This window comes from Rattus norvegicus, chromosome 4 (genome assembly GCF_021556685.1).
Source record: "Rattus norvegicus strain SHRSP/BbbUtx chromosome 4, alternate assembly SHRSP_T2T, whole genome shotgun sequence".
In the NCBI taxonomy this organism is placed as follows: Eukaryota; Metazoa; Chordata; class Mammalia; order Rodentia; family Muridae; genus Rattus; species Rattus norvegicus.
The window spans coordinates 47,650,477-47,675,369 of NC_141537.1; the positions used below are offsets into that span (position 1 = coordinate 47,650,477).

Sequence of the window (24,893 nt, forward strand, 5' to 3'; positions counted from 1 at the left end):
GCTGGTCTTCATCTGAGGATCCTGCTACCTCACCATCCTGAGTAGCTGCCATTGCCAGACTGTATTTACAAGGCTGCCCATCACATGAGGTTCTGATGACCACTTTCCACAGCTGTTATTGGTTTTCCAAAGGGCAATGAATTTAAAAATACTGTATAAACTGGGTCCTATGTCTGCATAACTAGCAACAGAAAGGCAGAAGTAGAAGTCAGAAGTCATGTTTGGGGCAGGATGTGTTCCATTTGGTTAGATGTAAGGCATGAAGACGTTACACTCTTCTATGTTGACTGCGTGAACCAAGACAAAACAGGACAGCATGTAGAAAGTGTAGGGTAAAGATAAACTTGGCCCAAATCCTGAAACATCATGTCTGGAAGAAATCATCATTTTTATGCATATAGAGAACCTCACTCAGCATGGCAAAAAGCAGGTGTTCAAAATTCAAAAATATTTTGAACCGATGAAATAAAAATGATGACTATTTCACATCTGTGTGTGAGATGACATGTCTCGATCTGTGGCATGTCTGCCTTGGAGACCATGCTTTAATTTTTAAACAGTCTCCTGAAAAGGGAGGTCTCAGCCAACATGCTAATTTTCCAAAATGCATAATGTTCAAGGTATAAAAAAATTTGTTCTCAAAATTTTAAGAGAGAAAATTTAACTCTGTCATCTAACAGAAGCTTTTAACAACAATTAGACTTGATAACATCAAGTTTCCTTGGTACAGAGATTTCTCCAAAACACAAAGACTGAGGTGCTATTAGGAAAAATCCCAATTATTGGAAAGTCAGAAATAGTCATGAAGTTTGTATTTTTTTAAGAAAGACAATCCATGTAGTGTTGCTTTACTCAGTAATTATGGTATTAAAGTAGAAAGGAGATGGTGGAGATTACCTGCAAGAAACCTACACAAGATTTACCCAGTCAAAATCCCAGCATCTATGAGGAGAGGTCCCACTCTCCACCACTGGCAGAGGAGCCAGTAACCTTTAATGGTTGCCAAACGAAGAAGTCACTCTATTTTGGGGATGTGGCTACCAGCAGTAGGCTGCCATGCTCACATGGATGGCTGTACACCCATGAACATATGGGCAGCACACATTGTTTTTATTAACACTAAAAGTGAAGACTTGAAGTTGGGAGGAAGATGTGACAGGAGATAATAGTGGGAGTTGTGGATGGATACAATAAAATTCATTGCTTAAATGTGCAATGTTTTTAAGAATAAATAAATATTGTTTACAAGAAGACAAATGCAAATATTGGTAAGTTCTACATGAAGGGATGAGTTGGCCAAGGAAAAGACAAAGGGCGCATTGGGATTAGCTGTAGTTCTGCCAAGTTGCACTGTGCTTGCCTGTAGCTCTTTCATGATTCCATTCTCCTGAAAAGACAAAAGAACTACACATCTCTCCCTTTCTCTGATCTTCTTCCAGCAAGAATTCTGATAGCAGCATTATAATTAAAGAGAGATAAATGCCAATTTCTCTCAAAAATGCAATTACTTTCATTGCATATTAGTAAGAAGCCTAGCATCTTGAAAGATATATTTCCTTACAACTCTGAAAGATTTGGGAGGTGAAATTATTACTAAGCACTAAACATGCCTCTCAGTGCCTACAAGATTAGACTTTCTGTGCTAGAGACTCTGGGTGTTTTGTAGCAAACACTTGTTCCCACTGTGTGCTCACTCCGAGGAGACTATTTTATTAGCTTTGGAATTGATTTGTAGGAAATCAAAGTCCTTGTTCTTCTTGCTCAGTACTCTGTGTGCTAGATCCAACTATCAAATGCTATAGACTAGACCAGCAAGAGCTCTCTTCTCTCTGTGCTTGTATGTGAACTGGCAGGGGATGTGTCAATCTTACAGAACTGAGACACTAACATCACCTTTAGCAATGAAGCGTTAAGTATAAATATTGCTAAAATTGTTGGAAGTTATTAGTAATGTGAAACACTTCAGATTAACAATTTTTTAACCCCACTTTTTTCCTTCTTCTTGAGGTCATATAATGACTTGGCTTTAGCCAAGAGGATATATTTATGACTAGGCATGTCGATTTCTCTAGTCGGGAATGTCAGATACCAATTCAAACCACTGGTGGCAGACCTTATTCATGAAATCGCCCACTCCGCTCTTCCTATCTGCCTCTCTGTCACACTCACTCATACTTGCCTGTCCACACAAGCTGTCCACACAAGCTTGAAAAGTCCTTGACAGAGAGTTTTGGTCTTGCCCAGTGCTCCAGCCATGGTCTAGAACTAGAGGGTAGAGCACTGTAGTCACTGAAACATTGCAGAGAATCTTCTTATGATTCCTGCAAGTCTCTGAAAAGATGCTTTCTCCATGGTGATAAAGAGATTGACACTGCATGTTACTATGCCCTAGTTTCAGTGCATACATGTCTTGAAGTGAAAGCAGGTTGTCAAGTATTGCCTGTAGTCTCAAAGGGAAAGTCAAAGACCACCTGGGTGAGGAGGGCTGTTCTCTTTTCAATTGCTATTGTTCAAATGATGCTGTTCTCTAAATGTTGCCAGTGTACAGGATGAAGTGAGAAAACCAAATGGAGTTCTTTCATAACAAATCTACTCTGAAGAACACTCAGATATCATCATTCCAGTCCCAGACTATTAAATACAAATAACGTATATTTCATCAACATGGCTATATGAGATACTATAAAATAAACATGTTTATTCTTAAAAGAAGTTCACAAAACCATTTATCATCATAGTCTAAAAGCTGTCCAATAAAACATCATAAGTGATGTCCTCACTTTTTCTTGTACATAATATTATCCCCAAACTATTACAACTTCTACACACATTCTCTAATAACGAAACTTTAAAACCCATGCTATTGTTCTTGGTATGGTGCAGGAGCTGTTGTGAGTTCCACATCCATTCAACTCCGGATACTTGCAGAATATCCGGAATACTTCCTAGCCTGCAGTCACAGGAAGAAGAACTCAAGCCCTGCTAAGACCACCCCTCTCCCACTCTGGCAAGTTGCAGCTTCTGTTACCTTGCTGACTGCTTTTCTTCGGAGGAACCTCTGAAGCAGTCCTTGACTGGGCTCGCAATCCCAGCGCAGCTGAACCCAGCGGAAGTGTTGCTGCACCAGCAGGTCAGAGCCCTGGAGACAAGCCTTGGCGAGGGTTCCCAGCAGAAAGCAGTTCTCATGGAAATAATAGCATTCAGATGTTCCATTTCCTAAAACAACCAAGCCATAATTCAACCTCCGCCATTTATGTTTTGTGCAAATGCAAATCAAGAACATGAATTACATAACTTGCACATTGAGGACAGAAAGTAGGCTGATATCAAGGCAGGCGACATAATGACTGAGCAACTTGGGACTCCTCCTGACTTGGGCTAGACACAGAGCCCTTTCTGAACAGTGTGCCTAACAACCTAGGACTCCCACCTGCACTGAGCCGCAATTTTACCTGTTTTAAACAATGGGAATAGCTTACTCCCCTTAGCAACTCTCTTGGTAAGGCTCTTTTTCTATCCAGACCTATCTAGAAACACTACCCAGAAATGCCAGATTCTGCCTATACCGGTGTTAAGTACTCGCATAGTGAGGTAAAACAATGTTAGGCAAACTTTTAGGGAGAATTCTCTATTTACCCTCTTATCCTTGTGCATAACTGGACCTGTTTTAAGATCAGGTGCATCCTGGGAAGGATCATGCACAATGAGGGAAAGTTTACATAATCCAAATCTTTTCATCAAAGAAGAGAACTATCTATGCTACAACTCTTAGCAACCAAACCCATACTTCTCTTGAAACATTAAAAACAACATTAAAAACATCATTAAAAACATTATCTTCATTAAAAACAACAACAAACCTTAAAAAATAATCAGAACCCTTGAGCATGTGGTCTACCGTAATTCTTAAGAATGTATCTTTCTTAATCTATACTATTGGTCCTGAATAAAGTTTCCACGCTACTCTGTGATAATGTGGGCTAGTGTTCTATTCCAGAATATGAAGCTAAGGCCCCAACCACTGGTGCTGATTCTGCACATGCTGCCTGGTTAGCCTCTTCTCTCTTTACCTTTACCTTTCTGGAAAGTGCATGGGCTTTCAGTGCTGCGATTCTCCAAAGGTGCCAAAAAGTCCCCCAGTAACTCAGACAATGATGATTTTTCCAAATTTTCCAAGATGACGATTATTTTCTTCTTAACAGGGAACTGCTTTACTGGGATCAGACAGGCTGTAATGAGAAACATTAGAGGTTAATAACTTTGTGAAACCTACATAGTGTGTTCTAAAATGCAAAACTAAGAGAACAAAGTATTCATAAAGAATGTTGTGTGGCAGGCATGCTCTGAAAATGCTGGGGGTTGAGGGTGGCAGGACCAGGAACTTCTGTGGTATCACTCACCACAGTTGAAGATGCCCAAAACATGCCAATCCCTCTTACCTAGCAAATCCTGGACAGGATCTACCCAACTTCCAGCAGCAAGGGCTCAGGCAAATAAAATAAAAGGAGTCCATTGCCACACCGGAAATGACAACTCTAAGAACACAGGAAGCTGCCACAAACAAGCCAAGAAGGCATATTTAAAACATTGAGAGCCAAAGATAGGACTCGACAGTATAAGGCTTGCCTGGTGAATGTGAGGACCTGGATTCATTCCTTTGTATCTCTAATACATTTCTTTTTTTTTAAAGATTTATTTATTTATTATATATAAGTACACTGTAGCTGTCTTCAGATACACCAGAAGAGGGCATTGGAACTCTTTACAGATGGTTGTGAGCCACCATGTGGTTGCTGGGAATTGAACTCATAACCTCTGGAAGAGCAGTCGGGTGCTCTTAACCGCTGAGCCATCTCTCCAGCCCCTAAATTCAAGCTTTTTTTTTTGTTGTTGTTCTTTTTTTCGGAGCTGGGGACCGAACCCAGGGCCTTGCGCTTCCTAGGCAAGCGCTCTACCACTGAGCTAAATCCCCAACCCCCTAATACACTTCTAAGAAGTTGTTATTACAAAGGATAGAATAGAAGAAAGGTTTTATGAGCAAGAGGAAATACATAGGCACATTCTGAAAACTGAAGAGACTAAAATTTCTGGCTTGTTCAGTGGCTAAACAGCTAATTTAGTTAAAAGTTATTCTTTGATATTTAAGAGTTATTTTATGTATGTTCCATAATATAAAAAGTTAAAAGCACAAGTGTTATGGAAAAGAAGCCTTATACACCAGTAGTAGAACTGTAAATGCTTCCAGATGCAATAGAATTCACTGAGGCATAAAAACAGAAATAGGACTTGGGTAAGGGCCAAAAGAGTATAATAAACAGAAGTAAACATGAGCAACATATGACTACATGTGTATAAAAATAAATGTAACAATATAATAATATTTACAAATATTAAATAAATATGTATTTATTTATTAAATATTAAATAAACTGATATTAAATAAATTTTTATAAATAATAAAACCCATTGTTTTATATACTAAACAAAAAAGTTAAAAGCATTGAATGACCTTTAAATCACACACTTATAAGATGTTCATAGCATTAATAGACAAAGTTTCCAGAGACGTAAGCACATCCTATCCTTAAAACAGAGACAGAAGGAATACTCATTCAGAGCCTGCCCCACATGTGGCCCATACATATACAGCCACCCAATTAGACAAGATGGATGAAGCAAAGAAGTGCAGGCAGACAGGAGCCGGATGTAGATCTCTCCTGAGAGACACAGCCAGAATACAGCAAATACAGAGGCAAATGCCAGCAGCAAATCACTGAACTGAGAATAGACCCCCATTGAAGGAATCAGAGAAAGAACTGGAAGAGCTTGAAGGGACTCGAGACCCCATATGTACAACAATGCCAAGCAACCAGAGCTTCCAGGGACTAAGCCACTACCTAAAGACTATACATGGACTGACCCTGGACTCTGACCCCATAGGTAGCAATGAATATCCTAGTAAGAGCACCAGTGGAAGGGGAAGCCCTGGGTCCTGCTAAGACTGAATCCCCAGTGAACATGATTGTTGGGGGGAGGGCGGCAATGGGGGGGAGGATGGGGAGGGGAACACCCATAAAGAAGGGGAGGGGGAGGGGTTAGGGGGATGTTGGCCCAGAAACCGGGAAAGGGAATAACACTCGAAATGTAAATAAGAAATACTCAAGTTAATAAAAAAAAAGAAGTGATCAGATTAAGGGTTCAGAAAGAGTGAGAGGGAGTCAAGTCCAGGGACTCCATCCTTATAGTACCTCCTACTCAGGATGGGCAGAAATGATATGGACCCAAACTAAAAGATGCAAATTAATGGGAATCTTTTTTTTTTTTTTTTTTACTAACAGGGAACAAATAAGCCAGTGTACAAAACATTCTCAACTCAGTGCATGGCGCCTACCACGCACTCGCATGTCATTACTGTTTTAGTTAAGACATGAAAAAGGCAATTCCAATATGAAAATTAATAATAAATTATTGCATCGAACTTCTTAGAAGACCAGATATTTCCACCATAGTCAAATTAACCGTCAATGAGGAACAATCTGATTTGAAGTCCTTGTGGACCCCTCGACTTGTCATGGATATGCGTGAAAGAAGCTTCTGTATTTTCTTCTCACTATTACAGATACCATAGGTTTCAATCTCGGAAGAATTCTTGAACAATGGAAGGGATCCTCTTCAGCTAAACAGCTTTAAAAACTAAGCTACAAAGAAAGCCGCCTCTCAATTTCCTTGTCCTCAGGGGTGGGCGTCACACTATTTTTTTATTGGATGTTTTATGCATTTACATTTCAAATCTATCCCCTTTACCTCCCTTCCCCCTCCCCCACTTTCTATGAAAATGCCCCTGCTTCCACCCACCCACTCCCACCTCACCACCCTGACATTCCCCTACTCTGGGGAAACGAGCCTTCACAGGACCAAGGGTGTCTCCTTGTATTGATGCCAAACAATGCCATCCTCTGCTAAACTGGAGCTGTGGTCCCTCCATGTGTACTCTTTGGTTGGTGGCTTAGTCCCTGGGCGCTTGGAGGTTGGGGGGTCTGATTGGCTGATATTGTTGTTCTTCCTATAGGGTTGCAAACTCAATCAGCTCCTTCGTTCCTTTCTCTAACTCCTCCATTGGGGTCCCTGTGCTCAGTTCAACAGTTAGCTGCAAGCATCCTGTATCAGTAAGGTTTTGGCAGAGTCTCTCAGGAGACATCCATATCAGGCTCCTGTCAGCAAGCATTTCTTGGCATCAGCAATAGTGACAGGGTTTGGTGACTGCATATGGGATGGATGCACAGGTGGAGGAGTCTCTAGATGGCCATTCCTTCAGTCCCTGCTCTACTCTTTGTCTCCGTATTTCCTCCCATGAGTATTTTGTTCTCCCTTCTAAGAAGGACTGGAGCATCCACATTTTGGCCTTCCTTCTTCTTGAGCTTCATTTGGTCTGTGAATTGTATCTTGGGTATTCTGAGCTTTTGGGCTAATATCCATGTATCAGTGAGTGCATACCATGTGTGTTTTTTGTAAACTGGGTTACCTCACTCAGGATGATATTTTCTAGTTCCATCCATTTGCCTACAAATTTCACGAAATCATTGTTTTTAATAGCTGAGAAGTACTCCATTGTGTAACTAAATGTACCACACTTTCTGTATCCATTCCTCTATTTGAAGAACATCTGGGATCTTTCCAGCTTCTGGCTATTATAGATAAGGCTGCTACGAACATAGTGGAGCATGTGTCTTTGTTATATGTTGGAGCATCTTTTGGGTATATGCCTAGGAGTGGTATAGCTGACTCTCCAGGTAGTACTATGTCAAATTTTCACACTATTTTTTCATGTGATCCTCTGTTCAGCTGTTGTGGTAACAATGACAACTGCCAATGCTTCTCAAGGTTCAAGTATTGTCTTAGAAATACAAGTATGTGTACAGCACTTGAGGTTCAGGAAAAGTTTGAGGCAACCCAGGCCTACATAGAAAAACCCTTTCTTAAATAAATAAATAAATAAATAAATAAATAAATAAATAAACAAACATATGTATGTATATTATAGAAGTATAAGAATTACAATTGCTTACTGCCATGCCTTCTAGTGTTTGTCATTGCTGTATTCCTCATATATTTAGCATGATGTGACTGTGATGGAGAGAAAGCAGATCTTATAGTCTGGTGCAATTGCTTTTTGGTAGACAGCCTACTCTATTGGACATTGTTTTTCTTTTGCAGATCATTATGAAGATGAACTTTCATAAAATTATATTGCTTAGGTGAGTTAATAATTTTAAAGGATTTCTGATTTGATTTAAATAGTTTTACAAAGCTTGTGTAGTTGATAGAAAGTTTAAGGAGATGGTTAAGGTTGTTTTGCCAGAAAGATAAAATAAAGTTAGAGCTAAGAGCAGAATGTGCCCCCTCTCTGGTAAAATAGTGGGGGCTGCCTAGGTTGGAAAAGGAGCGCAGTGAGCTTTCATGTGTTGTAAGCACATAACTGTTCTTGGAAGAGAAAACAGGCTTGGGACAAGTTAAGGATCAAAAGAACAAACAAACAAACAAACAAACAACAACAAAAACAACAAAAATCCATTTCATTCTAAGCTGGGTCTGAATTCCCAGATCTTGTGATCTAGGAATATGGCCACATGTTTTAGTGTGCACCAAAAAAAAAATACAGTTATAAAAAACAAGTAGATAATTCTATTCTGAATGAAACAATAGAGAATAGGGGATTAGCCAGTTTAGCTGACCAAGACTTCAAAAATAAAATGCAATATAGATGATCTGTTTCTTGGTAAATACTAAATGGTATCAACTGAGCATAGAGGAAAACTTGCCATCATAGATTTGGCTCGCTTAAACTTTGGTAATCAATGACAAAAGAATTATTGCTTTGTGGTTAAGATGAACTGTGGAGAGAAAGATAGATGGGAAATGTTATGTATGAGTTTCAAAAAAGAATATATAATCAACAATCCTGTTGCAATTTCCTTTTTTGTAATGATTTTATTTTTGAAGAATGTGTTTTTGTGGTTACTGTTTTTAGAGAATATGTAACTTGTGGCCATGAGGGAATCTTTTTCTTACATAGAGAATTTTGTCTTAGGTGGTATAAAAATGCTAAGAGAAAAATAAAGTTGTTGGAGCTTGCTTATTGGGATTTGCTCCATCCACTATACCACTATACATACATGCATACATACATACATACATACATACATACATACATTACATTACATACATATATATATACACATACACACATATATCACAATTGGTTAAAGTAGTAACAATAAACAACCATTTTCTATTTAGTGATTTTAAAAAGCAATCTATCTAATGTCTTACATTTCTTTTCCTGTAACTTAGGTCTTTCTCTGATTTGCATTAGGTGTATGCTATGTCAAGTGGTCCCAACACTGCTGTAGTAGCTGGAATGTATCTTTAAGAAAGCTAAGTTATATTTCAACAAATGTTTATCCATGTATCGCCTTATTATGGGTATTAAGTGCCTAGTGCTGGTTATATCTTGGGGAAGAAGGGAAAGGGAAAAGGAAAAGGAAAGGAGGAAGGAGAAGGAAAGATGAGAAGGGAAAGAGGAGGGGAGGAGGGAGGGAAGGAGGGATGGGAGGAGGGAGGAATGAAAGAACAAAGAAGGAGGAGAAGACAGAGAAGAAGAAAAAAGGAAGAGAAGGGGGAGGAAGAGGAGGAGGAAGGCTAGTGTGAGGCCTGACCTTGTAATGAGTGGAGAGACAGGGTAAAGACCATCTGCATCTTAGGAAGGGTACAGCTAGCACTATAGGGGCTGCTTACAGCTTAGTCCTAGAAGACATCGGTGCACCGAATGAGTGGGAGACTTGTAAGAGAAAATACCTTGGTGGTAAACTCAGATCTACTGGCACCACCCTAATTCAATGGGTTCAAGCAACCACCTCACCTCTGTGTTAAGCAGCAGAGCAGCAGCAGCAGCAACAGCAGCAGCAGCAGCAGCAGCAGCAGCAGCAGCAGCAGCAGCAGCAGCATCTTCACTCTGTGCTATGGTACAATCCCCTGGGATCCACCCTGTGCATCATCAGTGATTTTGATTAATAGAGATGTGCTGGGTGCTGCCATCTTGTACAAGTTCCCTATGACAAGGAGGTGCCGCTAAGGCCAAGACCTGCTGCGCTGCCCAACAATTGTGACAGAAATGAGATGTGGGAGACACAGAGTGAGATGTCATCCCTACTGCTGACTATCAGTGGCAGTGTTTAAGGATAAGGATTAAGAAATGTTTTAAGGATGGAGATACAGAGGATTAGACTCCTCCTCTGAGGTCACATTCAGTTTAAGAAGATTTACAGGGGAAAAATAATCAGAAAAGAAAAGAAAAGAAAAGAAGCAAGAGCTCTAACTGGTGTGCTGAAGGCAAGAAGAGATTTCCCACTGAGGAAGAAGCTGCACGGTTACTGGAGGCAGAGAACACATGACCAATAACGTACAGGGGAGAGTATGTGGTGAAGGTCTGTGTAAGGTCTGATGTTTCTGAAATGTGGGGCAGTAGTGGTGGAAGAGAAATGAAGGGGGGGATAAGGAGGAAGGATCACACTGGTTGTAAAATCAACTTAACTTGTAGATATGGGAGAGTACAGGAGGTGCTTGCTCTCTTTTGGGTGGGAAAAGATGCCTTCACTTTCTTGACCCACTAGGAAAGATTGCATTGCTCACCTAATTTAGAGCAGACACTCAGAGTTTGTGCCTAGAAGTAAAGGGAGGGGGTGAGTGTTGCTGTTCCTAACTACTGACCTTAGGTGTCAATTATCTGTCATGAGGCACCAGTCAAGGGTCAATTAGTGAGGATATCACGGGTAAAAGTGTCTTTATCACTGTTGGTCTCACAGACTCAGGTTCTTAGTGTCTCCCATTTCTCTCTGGGACATTTTCTTCAGTCCAGTGTGTGCAAAGGTGAGTTTTCGTTTCCTCGACAAACTAGTCTAGTTCGAGTTATTTATTTAGCATAGTGTCATTAAAGAATCACAGAAGTGAGAACTCATTACCAATTTGTGAGTATTAAGGTTTTTCCATCATGGTAGATTATTTGAGGCATGAACGAATGCCAATGGCCTCATTTTATTTCTACTTGTGGACTTCTTTTGTCAGGTAGCAGGGAACACAACCCTTTGAGCCCCCTTCTTCGCTCTTTGCTTCTTCTAAGCTCACTTCTGAATCTGTTGTTTTTCTTCCAAACGTTGAGTGCACTGGCCCGTTTCTCTCCTGTAGAGACTGGGAATCCTAACCCGACACTGAGGTTCGCAGCTAAATCTCAGTTCTGGTAGCCTTCAGTTAAAATCCTACAAGGCTGATTCAACAGCAACCTCCTTTGTCTGAACCTAGTAGCCTAGCACAGCTGTTTAAATCATCTCTTTGGGGGACTGAAAACAACTCCTTTCATATACTGCCTACTCCAGTCTGAGTGTGACAAAGTGACCAGTTCAGGGATGGCCTCCAGTAACACAGGGCTCAATGAGGTCTACTCATCTTTGGAGGCTGAAATTAGCATATTTATCTACCATCACGACAGTAATTCCATTGCTGTTTTTTTTTTTTAACTTCTAGGCTCTCCAAGGGACTCAAAGCACTATTTGCACTATTTGAAAATATTGACTGAGTGTTTAACTTGTTCTTTTCCTCCACTTTGTGTCACATGTAATTTAAACCACCATCTATCCATCTTGATGACCCAGTTTCATACCTTGTATGGCGGAGGAGCCTGAGCCAACTGCAATATGTATTCACACCCTCCCAGCCAAACAACAGTCATGTGACATGGCTAAAATGAGAAGGAACATGTCATCTTGAACTACATGGACACAGAGTGATTTATGGTCCTCTGCAAGCTCCCTCATTCTTCCTGGAGTTCCTTTGTTCTTACTCTTTTTTGCTGGCTCCTTTGTATTTTACTCTCCATGGAAGGGTTGGCTTCTTAATGCTACATTGGTTCAGCTTCTGCTCCTCTTGCTTCTTGGGCTATTTCACTCTTTCATGCATTCTTTGTGGTCCCTTTCACATAGTACCCCTCAGACATGCAGACAAGAACAAATATGATGCTTGGTGGGAGATAAAATTCAACAGCCAAGTGCTGGTCTAACCAAAGGTTTGTGTCTACCCTTTGAAGAAAATGAGGATAAGATCCATTAGCACACAGAACCTCCCAGATTAGTGTGTTTCTCTACAACGCCGTCTGATCACTTCTTGAATACAAAAAGGCAACAGTGCAGTTGGCAGACAAGTCCTGTAACTTATTTGTCTGGAAGCTACAGTACAACAGGATAGGGGCCCTTTTGGCTGCAGGGATCTGTCTCCCCTTCTGTGAGGACTTCTATCAGCAAAGGATCATTTCTAGCTAATTCTTTCTGCATGAAGAAAGCACAGACACCCACAGACCCATGACCCCTTCCTGGGGTTCACTGAGTATGCCTTGTACTGCTCAGGAGCTATGGTATTTAGACGTATTCCATACCACCTTTTTTTCTGGCCACAAGTTAACAGTAGTGGGTCCCATTGAAAAGATAATAATGGTAGAGGGTGTTGTAGACATCCAGAGAAGTAGGCCCAAATGACAAGCTAGATCAAAATGTGTAACATTCTAAGAACTTTAACTTTTGTTCTGGAGCCTTTGGAGTGTAATATCAGGCAATACTTGTGAGAGCTTTTGTCTCCTAGAATGGTTCTCCAGGAATCACGGAGGAGGACTTGCTCAAGAAGCAAGAGAGGGAGAAATAAGGAGCGCAATGAGAACTCAGAACCTCTTGAGCAAGAAATGATGGGGCCAGGAGAGGGCATGTGGAGAGTAGCAGAGCAGCAGCAGGAGGAGCAGGAGGAAGAGGAGGAAGAGGAGGAAGAAGAGGAAGAGGAGGAAGAAGGGGATGAAGGGTGTTGGAGGAAGAAGCAGATTTGGTAGAACTTAGACACAGGGAGAGGAAAGCAAACTATAGACCCCAAAGTGCTCAGGTCTTTGTAGACAAGGGCCCAGTAGACAAACCTCATATTTTGGTCATGACTTTTTGACATACAAAAATCTGGTAGGAAGTGTTGATCCTTTTAAATCACTAAGACAAATCCAGAATATCCTTCTGTATGCAGAGATGATGCAACCTTTTCTATTCTTTTTCTCTGAATTTAAAGTGAAAATGCATCTCTTTCCTTATTAATTTACTCAAGTATATTGTTCAAACTCTTCACCTTGGGGCTCATGGCATAGCTCTTCCCTAGCAGTGCCAGGTGCTGGGATGCATCCCAAGTGCTACAATAAACAAAACAAAGCAAAACCACCAAACACTGCATTTTCCTGAGTCAACATATTCCACCTTGTGGTTTATCACTTCCTGTACCATCTGCTCAGACTTCTATCTCCTTTCCTGAACCAGAAATTCGATATCTTTCTTTCTTTTCTTCCTTTTTCTCTTTCTAGGGTCACCTCCTGCAAAAGGACATTTACTCAGTCACTCAAGCAAATACGAATATAAGCCACACAAGTTCATGATATAACATGGGGTTCAACGCCAAAGTCCGAAGAGCTCTCCTACTCTATTGTTAGGTGAAGTGAAGAGAAAGAAATGAACTCTATGGAGGTTTCCAACGGAAAGTCTTACTTGAGAAGGGTCAGAGAACCCCTTCAGGGGTAGCTGAGATTTAAGACAGGGGGTCTCTTTCAAGTTTTCAGATTGGGAGAGTTCTTTGTAAGAAGATACTAAGCATCAATTCTGCAATGCTGGATGGTGTCCCTTGCATCCTTCATGCCTTAACTCATTGCTTTCCAGCTTCCTTAGCTGTCTATGTTTACAGCAAACTCAGTCTGTACTTGACTACCTACCCTGAATAGGTGAGAATAAATCATTTTACATTGTTAACCTTGATATGACATCGGCCTGAAAGCTAAAAAGCCTTAGGAGACTTTCATTAAATAATTAAAGGAGAAAATGGCCAGCCTAGCACAGGGGAGGTTTTAAGATCTATAGTTGGGATTGAGGAAAGCCAAACTCCAACCAGACTGCTTGGGTCTGAGTCCTAGTCTATGTTCTTCCTGTGGTCTGAGTCTTAGTTTATGTTCTAATGTGGCATTACTGGTACAACCCACATCATCATCTCAAGTGCTGTCAAGATCACCAACCAGGGACTGTGAATGGTCTATCTAAAAGCTGCTTGTTACAAAGATGGGCTTTAAACGAGGGCACACCAGAGCAAACGTCAATAAATGTTAGCTACCATTGAAAATGCATGAAAGAAAATAGTGTTCTGAATCTATTTTCTGGTTTCTGGTCAAAGAGTAAACTGTGAGGCAGGAAGACATTAAGATTCCTGCCTTACTTCCTTACTCCCAATATGTACTTCAAGGCTTAAAGAGTCAGCAGTTGTTTTCCAGACTCGTTTTTAACTTTATTTCCTGACTTAGAACCTGCAGATGATTTTTGTTGTCCTAAGCTTGGTCTATAGATGAACCCTGGGCTACAGGGTAACCCTATTCCTCTAAGTCCAAAGACAAGACATAGCCCTATTTATTAAAATACAGAAGGTCTGAACTCATCCTCTTTGACTCTAGCTCTGTGGCTAGAACCTCTTGGAACTAAAATTGAATGGTTTCAGCTCTGTGGTCATAGCTGTACCATTTGAGGGTTACGTCAGCGTCACCTGTAGGGAAACTTGGGTTGTCAAGCTGTGAAAGACCTCATAGTTTATGTCAAGAAATGTTTACATGTAGTTCTGCTACCCTACTGATGAGAATAGATGCAATGTGAGCTTCTTGCAGAAGGCTGCTGTGGAGATCAAGTGAGGTAACTGGTGCGTGCAATGCATTTACCAAAATGATCATTGATGGCACGCTAATGACCAGCTGGAGAAAAAAGCTTACGCCAGGTATGAAAATACCAAGTACGCCTTTATAGGAAATGTGTGGATGACAAAATGTACGCAACCTCAATCTATTTCATTTTTATCAGCATGTAGCACCAGTCCTAGGCAATGTCAAAATGTGATATGCAGTCCTACTAAAGGGAGCTGCTTGTATTACCTCTTCTCTTGCCGGATCACTGCTGAGAGTTGAAAAGTATGCTCAAAACAATGAGAGGTTTATAAGAAGAAAGAAGAAAACTCAGGATGACCTACTAATACAGTAGCATAGACAGAAATCGCTTTTGCGAGTGTTCACTTGAACTCCCAATTTTCACTCCATAGCCATTGAACAACTAGAATGATTATGAAGGTTATTTCCTTGAAATGGCTTCAGTGAAGAACATGCCTGCGAGTTTTCATAAGCCAGCTCTTTGAAAGCTTCTTACCATTACTGATGAACACGTCTACTAGCTGTTCCTTGGAGAAACCTGAATCCACCTCAGCTCTCACTATTTCACAGGGGAATCCTGCAGCCATCTGTCTGTGCTGGGATAACAAAACAGGGACATGAGTTCTATAGACTTCCCAGTTTAAAAAGAATAGTAATAGTAGGGAAATACTCAATACCTTCATGCAGAGGGCAAGCTGATTTGCTATGTAGTCTTGCAAGCTTCCTTCTGGGCCATGGAAAATGACATTATGATATTGCTCAACCTGTTCAAAACCAAGAAGAATCCTGGGTAAAGATGCTAGTTTGACAAAGGAAGGGGTGGTATGCAAGGACAGAGGTCCCAATTATCCCCAGGCATCCAAGAGAATAGAGAGCTATTTGAGAATAGGAATATTTACTAGACTTGTGAAGTCCTTAAAAACTTGAACTGTGCCTCCTCTCCCCTGGAAACTAAGATATGTATATAGAAGCTGCAGGAATACATTCAGGGTACAGGGGCACACAAGGACTACCTGCCAGTTGTTATTCTGTGAGCTAGAGAAGGAAGCTAAAAAGGATCATTCTTCAGGGGCCCCTTGATGGTGAACTTAGGACTGGCTGTTAGGGTATGTAAGGCCATGTTTCTGGTAGCCATGAGTGATAATACTATTCTGTTATTGGTAAGCCTTCAGTACGAACTTACTAATGCCTACATGAGGCACAACAGTGGAATGTAGCATCCTAAACACCAAAGACTGAGGACAATCTCATGTCACACATCTTCAATTACTCGTCTGGTTCCTTACTTCATTCATGGGCTTTCCAACACTATTCTTTTTCATCCTTGCCCAGATTTTCCTACAAATTTCTTGATCTCACAGTTTTATCTCTTTGCAGTCTAGAGAATTTCCCATATTCTATTGGTCTGGTTTTTCTATGGCTAAGATCTGTATTTGCACCCTCCCATGCATATGTAGAAATTCTGACTGGATCTAAGGTAGTAAAATTAGAAATGGTTTCCCTAAGAGTTGAGGTGGCTGGCTTTTATGTCAATTTGACACAAGCTAGAGTCATCTGAGGGAAGGGAGCTCCAATGGAGAAAATGCCTCCATAGGGTCAGGCTATAGGCAAAGATGTATGCTATTCTTTACATAATGATGTATATGGGATGGCCTGCCCATTGTGGGTGTGCTATCCCTGCACTGGTGGTCTTGGGTTCTATAGGAAAGCAGAATGAGCAAACCATCTAGAAGAAGTGAGAGAGCATTGTTTTTCCCACAGCCTCTGAATCAGCTCATGGATCCAGGTTCCTGCCCTATTTGAGTTTTTGCCCTGAATTCCTTCTATGATAAATAGTGCTATAAAAGTATAAGCAAAACAAACCCCTTCTTCCTGAACTTATTTTGATTGTGATGTTTCATTGTAGTAATAGTCACCCTGATTATAACAGCACATATCAGTACACTTATGAAAAGTAAAAGAGCAAAACCCCTTGCCCTTCCTGTCATATTAGAACACAGTAAGAGGATACTATCTAGAACCAGGGAACAGACCCTCACCTCACTGTACTGCCTGTGCCTTGGTCTTGAATATCCTGGCCTCTAGAAGAATGACTATAAATCTCTTCTGTAAGCCATCTAGAATATGACATTTGTTAAAGCAGCATCTTTAGAATGACAGAATTCTCCTACAGGTATAGCATTAACGTTTTATTGTTTAATGCTGTAAAACCATGGAGAATTTGTTACACTGATACAAGAAGTGGGTGCCACTCCTGTATTCCCTTCACAAGCTAAAGCCCCTTAGGCCACTGGATGAATAACTGACTCATGTCTATAAGTCATTGATTAAACTACAGGTTCCAACAATGGTTGCAGGACCCTGCTGTCCAATAAGGCAGATAAGTGCATAAAGATGAACGGCAAGTGTTTCTCTCCGGCCCCACAGAAGAGCTCATGAGTAATGCAGCTCTCAAGCTTCAGCATGGTCTCACCAATCTTCATCAACTTCTTTACTCAGGTGTTTCTACGCTGTCTAATGGATATGAAAGGGCTCACACTGATAGCGCAGATGTGCACTGTGCAGTCAAAGTGGAACCTGTTTTTTCAAGTGCTCAAGTTTTTCACTGGTGTCAATCTTGTAGTTTTGAATCACTGGACAGTTGGTAAGGAAGGTTCCCTACCTCACTTCAAGGAGGGATCAGAAAAAAAAAATGAGCCTAATACTCCCGAGGCAGTGGAGAAGTATCAGCGTCTCGTAAATGGATACCTCAGTTCTGTTTTTCTGAGGTTTTGTCACTTTTCAAAAAGCACGTTAGAGGTAAATTGTGTGCTAGCTATTGATGTCCGGGTGCAATTCTACCCCCAAACTCTCCAGCTCTCCAAATTAATCCCAAATCGCTCTGAATTGCCAAATAGAAATTCTTTCACAAGGAAAGGATTGTTTCACGCCGGTGAAATGGGATACAGATTTCCAGGATTTACTGAATATTCTGCCCCTGAGATTTTCAACTGGCCTTGCAATTTAGTCTTGTTTTACTGTGGAAAACAAGAGCGCTCTATTCATTACAGCTGTTCTGTCAAGCTGTTTGCACTTCCCAGAGGCTGACTCTGAGATCATGTAACGGCAAAGGGTCCAGCTTCCGAGATAAGCTACAAACAGCCACACTCACCTGTTAGCACATACACTTTTTTAGGGTGTAAAGGACAGGAAACAATTTAAAATTTGTTGAAGAGACCTTTTTTACTCACAGTAAACTCTTTTTGTTTATGCTTTCTAATACTCTCCATGAAGTACAATAGAAGATAAACAAGTTTACTGGCGTAGGTAAGGAGAAAGCAATTGTACAAAAGTCCTGATCCTTTGTAGTTTAAAATACACTTTCCCATAATGATCTCTTTACCTTTCATGTATTACCAACTCTCTTGCCAATTTTTTCCCTTTGATCAAATGATATGTAGGTATATTGATTATCATTTGCCATCAACAAAAATTAGTTAGTGAAACAAATTATAGCTAGTTTGTCGAGATTGGTAGGCATATGAAAAGCTTTGTCAGGAAAACAACTCATTCATTTCAGAGTTATATCACATTTCTCTAAAGATCAAACTCTGAAGGTATAATATAAAATCATGCGCCGTGCTCCATGCCTCCAGCAGAGGGCTCTCCAGCTACCTGGACTGATGGGGAAGCTAATGCTGTTGTGGATGGAGCTGACGGTAGAAAGGAAATCTGTTTGAAAAATAAAATCAAATTCAACTTCTAAGATTATAGCTTGAGTCAGTCACCAGAATTATTCTGCTACAATGTGACACTTTTGTTTATTAGTAAAGGTATACTAGCCTCACTACTATGACTGATACTAATCAGATTTATTCTGTGTCTTCACATGATGTTGGGGTCCCACATCACATGTCAATCAGGGCTTTGTGAAGCACAGTGACTCTGGGATCAAGCAACCTCAGTGATGGCCCATCCATTTTTTAATTTTTTTCTCCTATGATGTTTTCCTACAGAATGGGAATTAATACAAGAGCTGTCCATTGCTGTCCATGTGGCAACTGAGATATGCCTTCAGACTTGTGGTATTTTAAAGGAATAAAACTCCAACTTGTTTTTGCTATTCCACTTGCCATAAATAGTCTTCATAAGGGCTGCTGTGCAGGAACAGTTTGAGGTCAGCTATGCTGAGACATTAAATGCAAGAAAGACTGCAAAAATAATAGGGTGTTACTGTGCCATTTAAAATTTGGCTAGCTGTCACTTAAAAGTGCATGCTTTACAGCAAACAATTTCATTTCAGCCTCTTCTGACACACAATTTCAAAGAAATTATTTACTGTCTTTGAGGCATGAATGGGTGCTTCTGTCAACTTAGTCACATAAACTGCTCTTGAACTATCATCAGTCTCAAAAGTCACTCCCAGGTATGTGATGTACACATTTGAAACAGGAGCCCTGCAACTGTACACTATTTGATGAGAAAGCACAAGAACTAATAGCAATGATTGGTAATACTTGAAATTAGAACAGAACTACCAGTGGAGTTAGAATGTATGGAATGATGTAGGAGTCTGGTCAACTAGCATTTGGGATATTAAAAAGAAAAGGGAAATTGGATTCCTTTGTGTTCTGTGATTTGCAACCATTTTTTGAGGTCATTCTTTATAAAACAGACATAAAAGAAACACAAGAAACATAATTTATATATGCAAAGTCACTATATACATAGATAGATAGATAGATAGATAGATAGATAGATAGATAGATAGATAGTTTACTGAAACTATAAAAGCCAAAGCCCTCTGTTTTTGTGGTTTGTTTTTTGTCGTTTTGAGATAGTCTCTCTGCTTTGTAACCTAGGCTTCCCTTGAATTTACAGCAATTCTCTTGCCTTACCTTTAGCTCTTCTGTGTTTATAAAACCATACTTCTCTGTCAGCTCACTGAAGCATTTCTCTATTTAATGGAATGAAGTGTTACAAAATAAAATGTAGCAGCTACTTTTATGTCGATGACACAAGCTAGAGTAATCTGAGAGGAAGAAATCTCTGTTAAGAAAATGTTTCCACAAGACTAGAGGTAAGGGCATTTCCTAATTAGTGATTCTTGAGGGGAAAGCCCAGTCTATTTTAGGTGGGGCCATTCCTGGGCTTGTAGTGTTAGGTTCTGTAGAGTAGCTGAGCCAACCAGGAAGCAGCCTCCTCCATGACTGCTGTATCAGCTCCTACCTTCAGGCTCCTTCCCTTGCTATTTTTGATGATGAAGTGTTACATGGAACTGTGAGTGAAACAGAACTTTCCCTCCTCAAGTTGCTTTTGGTAATGGTGTTTCATCACAGTGATAGTAACAATAACCAAGACAAATTGGTACCAGGAGTGGGGTATCCCTGTAGGACACCTGACCATGTTGTTCTAGAGTTGCTATGGAAGGATTTTGGCACTTTGGGCAAGAAAAGCCACTGAGTGTTGAGAGATCAGCGAGCTGGTCTGTGGAAGCTGTCTTGGGAGATACAAATGTTGAGAGCCTTGCAGATGATAGAAGCCTGCTTTGTGATGTTTCACAGGGAAACAAATGTTCTACTTAGTCTTCTGTGTAAAGAATATATGGTGTCTGTTCAGCTGAAGCTCAAAAAATTGGCTGTAATTAACAAGAGAACAGAACCACTATGTTATATGGAACTGTGAGCAAAATAAACCCTTTCCTCCCTAAATTTCTTTTGGCCATGGTGTCTCATCACAGTAATAGTAACATAAAGCCCAACAAGATCTTTAAAACTGTCATAGTTTTTGGACTGAGACAATTTAGCCCTTGGTCAAAACTTTGCTTAATATGGAGATGTTGGGAGGGAGGAAGGGCGAAGTGGCTACATTCACAGCCTAGGCTTATATTCCTGACAGTCAGGGGGATACACCCTCATCTTTCTCCTAAGTAAGGAATTACCTAGAGTTCTTCCTCTTGAGCATATTAGATGCTTTGAAGGGAAAGAAAACAAAAGCAAAGAGAGAAAAGTGAAAGTGTCCCACAGAGAGGCCTGACTAAGCTCTCCCTGTCTGATGGTACAAGGTGGGTCCAGCCTTTATCAATATATAGCTTTACAGAAAAATTAATTTAAATCTGATGGAAACAACTTGTGTAAAGTCCCAATCTAACTATTTTTAATGGCTGCCTAAGAGGGCCAGGAGAGCTTTTATTTACTTTTTGTCTTATGGTGTTCATAATAATTTCACTCAGCTCTCACTCAGACACAGGGGATATAGGCAATTCCATCATTCGTAAGTAACTACGTGCACTGCCTTGATCCTTTTAACCTCTTTTTGCCTTACTTATTTAAAATGAAGATAATATTACCAATCTTGTAGGGATGTTATGAATAAACAAGACAAATGAAAACACTTGGCATATTACCTACATCTATTAAAAGTATGTAACAAATGCGCCATTTACATGTCCGTTTTGTATCTGAATTTACTGATTTCTTTGATATTCATATTCTTCTTCCTATTAGGATCATACTGTCTAGTTTGAGCAGGGAACATGGTTACATCACAGCAAGACACATTTGCTAGCTCAGTAGGGAACTGACTTTAAATTCTGGTCCATGGGCTGCAAGCAGTAACAAGAAGATATGGTGCTGAGGCCCTGGAACTTGGATGTTTGCCCTTCCCAGACCTCTCACCTGCTGCAAGTTAAATATCTGAGAAGAATAAACTTTGGTCTTATTTAATCTCTAACTATTTGGTTTCTGTAAAAGAGGCCAAATTCATAGTCCAATTGATGTGAACTTATTTACTCAACTTTAAATTGTAAAAGCTTAGAGTAAGGCATCTTGATATACGTGATTATTCCTTTCTGTGTCTAATATTTGATGGCACATCTGTGTTAAGGGGCAGGTAATATGTTCCTACATAAGTTAAAGCACTTTAGTAGTCACAGGTAATCCTTCTGGGACAAAGAAATTATAGTGACAGAAATCCAGGCCAGTGATAGACAGCTTGCCAGGAAGGGGTGTTGGAGAAAATAATGTCCTAACCCAGAACACAAGGTATGTGGGCTCCCACACTTATCCACATGGACCACCGCTTGCATGTTTCAGGAGGGGTGATGACAGTGCCAACATACCAGCCTGAGGTAGTTCTGCAGCATCTGAAGTGGGATCATGGATGTATAAGTCACACTACTGAGGCAGCCTTCTTGGGGACCTGTGAGAAGTACACACAGAGAAGGAAAATTGGCCTTTCCTTGTGAAATACAGGTGATCAAGGTACCACACAAGCTACCATGAAAGAAACAGGATACTTGTGTGGACTTATAGGAGCTGACATTTGGCCAAGAAACATCAAAGTGACTTTGACACCTGTTTACTGGTTTCTAAACAGCTAATGCCCTGGGAGACTGAAAGCTCCACAGTTGATGCTTCCTCCCACCCGACTCCCTCAAGAAGGTCCGGTGACCTTTTTAGCAATTACTGCCAGGACCTCCAGAGTTCAGCAGCATCTGGAGCTGAGTATGCAAGCTGTTGGGCTTAGTGCTCATTGTTTGTTAGCGAAAGCTAACATAGATAACCCAATCTTTGAAAAGCTTTAGTCTTGCCAAATATCACTGTACAAGTCCAGGGCCTTCTTTTAGTTAGGTTCTGTCCCCACCTCCAGTTCCAACACTCAACACCCTGGTCAAAATGTAATATGTTTTCTAGTGTGAACAATCAATTTTTAAAAAATTGCCATGGGTATGTATAGTTCAGACCTTAAAATTTGTAGTCAACACTTATTTTTTGAAAGTCTATTCCTAATTGTGGGAGATACATGAATAAATCATCAGTCTTTTATAATCCAGGACTGAGAAAAAGTAAATATACCACATAGTAATAACTAGACATTACACAAGACAATCAATCAGAGACTCAGTTTTATATATAAATTAGATGTAAGCAGAAAAAGAATTTACTGGATTGCTATGACCATTGAGTCACATTATACTTATGTCATAAATAAAAACATAGCCTGAAAAGAGTAGACACTTTCTTAATAGGCATGTGTACCATTAAAATATAATCATATCAGACATACATCATGGTTGACAGTAACAACAGACATTTCTCTTTAAACCAGTCTGTTACACTTAGCAACATGCCAATTTGCCTTTAGGTTGTTTCTAATGAGGGCCACAATGAGAGCAGCAGGACACTATGAGCAGGGTAGACATAACCAAGGGTGACAAACTCTAACTTCCAAGTCTTTTCTCCCCCTTAATCAGATATTTCAGGAAACATCTAATGATCTCATAGTAGGAGTCACACAAGTACTTCAAGAAGCAAGCAGACAGAACACTGAGGCTTAGGAACTGGTCCTGTGCGAGCCCATGGTGAGGCACACATGCCTTAGGCACTAGACTAGTTTGGCATCACCTGACAAGAGCACTGTGACCTGCTCCACCTTCTTCTTCTTCATGAAGTCCCACGGGGACTGGGAAAAGCTCTGACCAGTTGACCACGGAATACTTCCTATTTGAAGAAAGGGAAACATGTAGTCATGGAGAGCCATGGTAACAAAGAGCCTAAATGATGCTTTCACAGTGGCTGACACATTCTCCTCTGTGAGATGCTGAAGAGTTCAGAGCTTCTGAGGCCACAGGGCATACAATAGGCAATGACCTCCCCAGGGACATTTTTGTCCTGGGTCAAGTGGAAACTTATTCATTCTATAGACTTGTTTTAAAAAGTATACCTAAAAAGGGATACCTAAAAATAAAAACATATCTAGATGCTTCCAAGGTCAAGTTCTCAAAAATTTTAAATCCTGAAACCACTGCCTACTTCACCATCAAGTTCCAGCACTTGGAAGAACATCTGATTTTTCACCATCTAGTCTCTGGGTCATTTTCTAGGGAAGATTCCAGAACTTTTTGGTATAGTTTCAGGATATTAGGCCAAGAATTTCAGGTTATTTATCAAGGTGCAGCCCCAATACTTTTATAACCTCTAGCCTTCTGCATCTCAGCTGAGCTGAAGTTCCTTTAATTGTGACTTAGAAAATTCACTTATGAAGGTTAAAAATAACATCGATTATAAACTGGCTATAGAAAGACCTAAACTAACTAAAGACTAAACTAAGTCCACAAAACTCAATGACTTTTAGAACTACACTACTACTTGGGCAGGCTACAGCTCTGTGAGAAAAATGAACCTTCAACCATCTGGCAACCACTGTTCACAGAAGCACTTTCATTGGCTGTTGGGAATCACCACTCCTTGTCACCAGTTTCCAGATTAACTATAAAACAGCAGACACAGGGCCACCTCCTTCAGGACACCTCTGTCTTGTCTTTATATATCAGACTTCAGCACAGAGCCATGTTCTGCATGATCCTGTGTTAGGCAGGCAAAATATGTTCCTGAGAATCACTCATAGCTTGTTTTCTTAATGCAATTTTAAAACTGCCTTATCCTTCCACAGTAGTATGTTAACTATTATCTCAAAGTTGTCATAAGTAAGTTATTCTATAGCTAGTGGGAATATATTTTAAAGCAAGCCCACTTCTAAAAACACCTTCTGTTATAGGCTGATACATTAAAAGCATCAGTCAAGGTTGCCTTTCCTTCCCCGAGGTCAGTCTTTTTAAATGTGGTTCTGTTGGACATGTATGCTTTCACCTTCGTAAGCCTGGGAGTTGAATCCTGATTGCTTTGCTCGATAGCCATGTGCCTTTGCACAAGTCTTCTAATTCCCATGTAGCTTATACAATGTGGCTTTGGTGTGTTTTCATAAAGTATCCTGCACAGACCCTACAGCGAATGCTTGTAATAGATGTTAATTTAGATCGAAGGGGAAAAAAGTCAGGGACAAGGAATATTTTTTGAGTTCTTACTGTGCCCACTGGAAAACAGATCTTGTCTTTTTAAGTTCTTTGTAAGTCTGTTCATTAGAAATAAGGTGTTACCACTCTGACCTATCCCCTGTGGGAGGTTTGAATGTAACTCCATTAAAGGGTTTCTTTCAATTCTAGACCACATTGGACTCCTGTACTCTTCTACTGTGCTGTTATCATAGGATAACATACCTGGCAGGGCCTCAGGGCAAATCTGGAGCTAAGTTCACTTAAGCAAGCATCTATAAT

The 24,893-nt window shown here is 40.4% G+C and overlaps 1 protein-coding gene across 6 annotated transcripts in view; it reads right to left on the reverse strand.

The window, feature by feature from the left end:
- The window catches only part of Cttnbp2 (cortactin binding protein 2), a 163,143-nt gene that overhangs the window by 21,391 nt on the left and 116,859 nt on the right, over positions 1 to 24,893 (reverse strand). For 3 of the 6 annotated variants that reach the window (XR_015685327.1, XM_087656213.1, NM_001114401.1), the window contains 6 exon segments: positions 23,185 to 23,280; positions 21,900 to 21,979; positions 15,478 to 15,564; positions 15,297 to 15,396; positions 4,077 to 4,229; positions 3,029 to 3,216 (listed from right to left, as the gene is read on the reverse strand). Coding sequence is in view for 4 of the 6 variants with exons in the window: in XM_087656213.1 (XP_087512339.1) it covers positions 3,029 to 3,216; positions 4,077 to 4,229; positions 15,297 to 15,396; positions 15,478 to 15,564; positions 21,900 to 21,979; positions 23,185 to 23,280 (704 nt within the window). In the remaining 2 variants the exon portion in view is untranslated. 6 annotated transcript variants of the gene reach the window in all.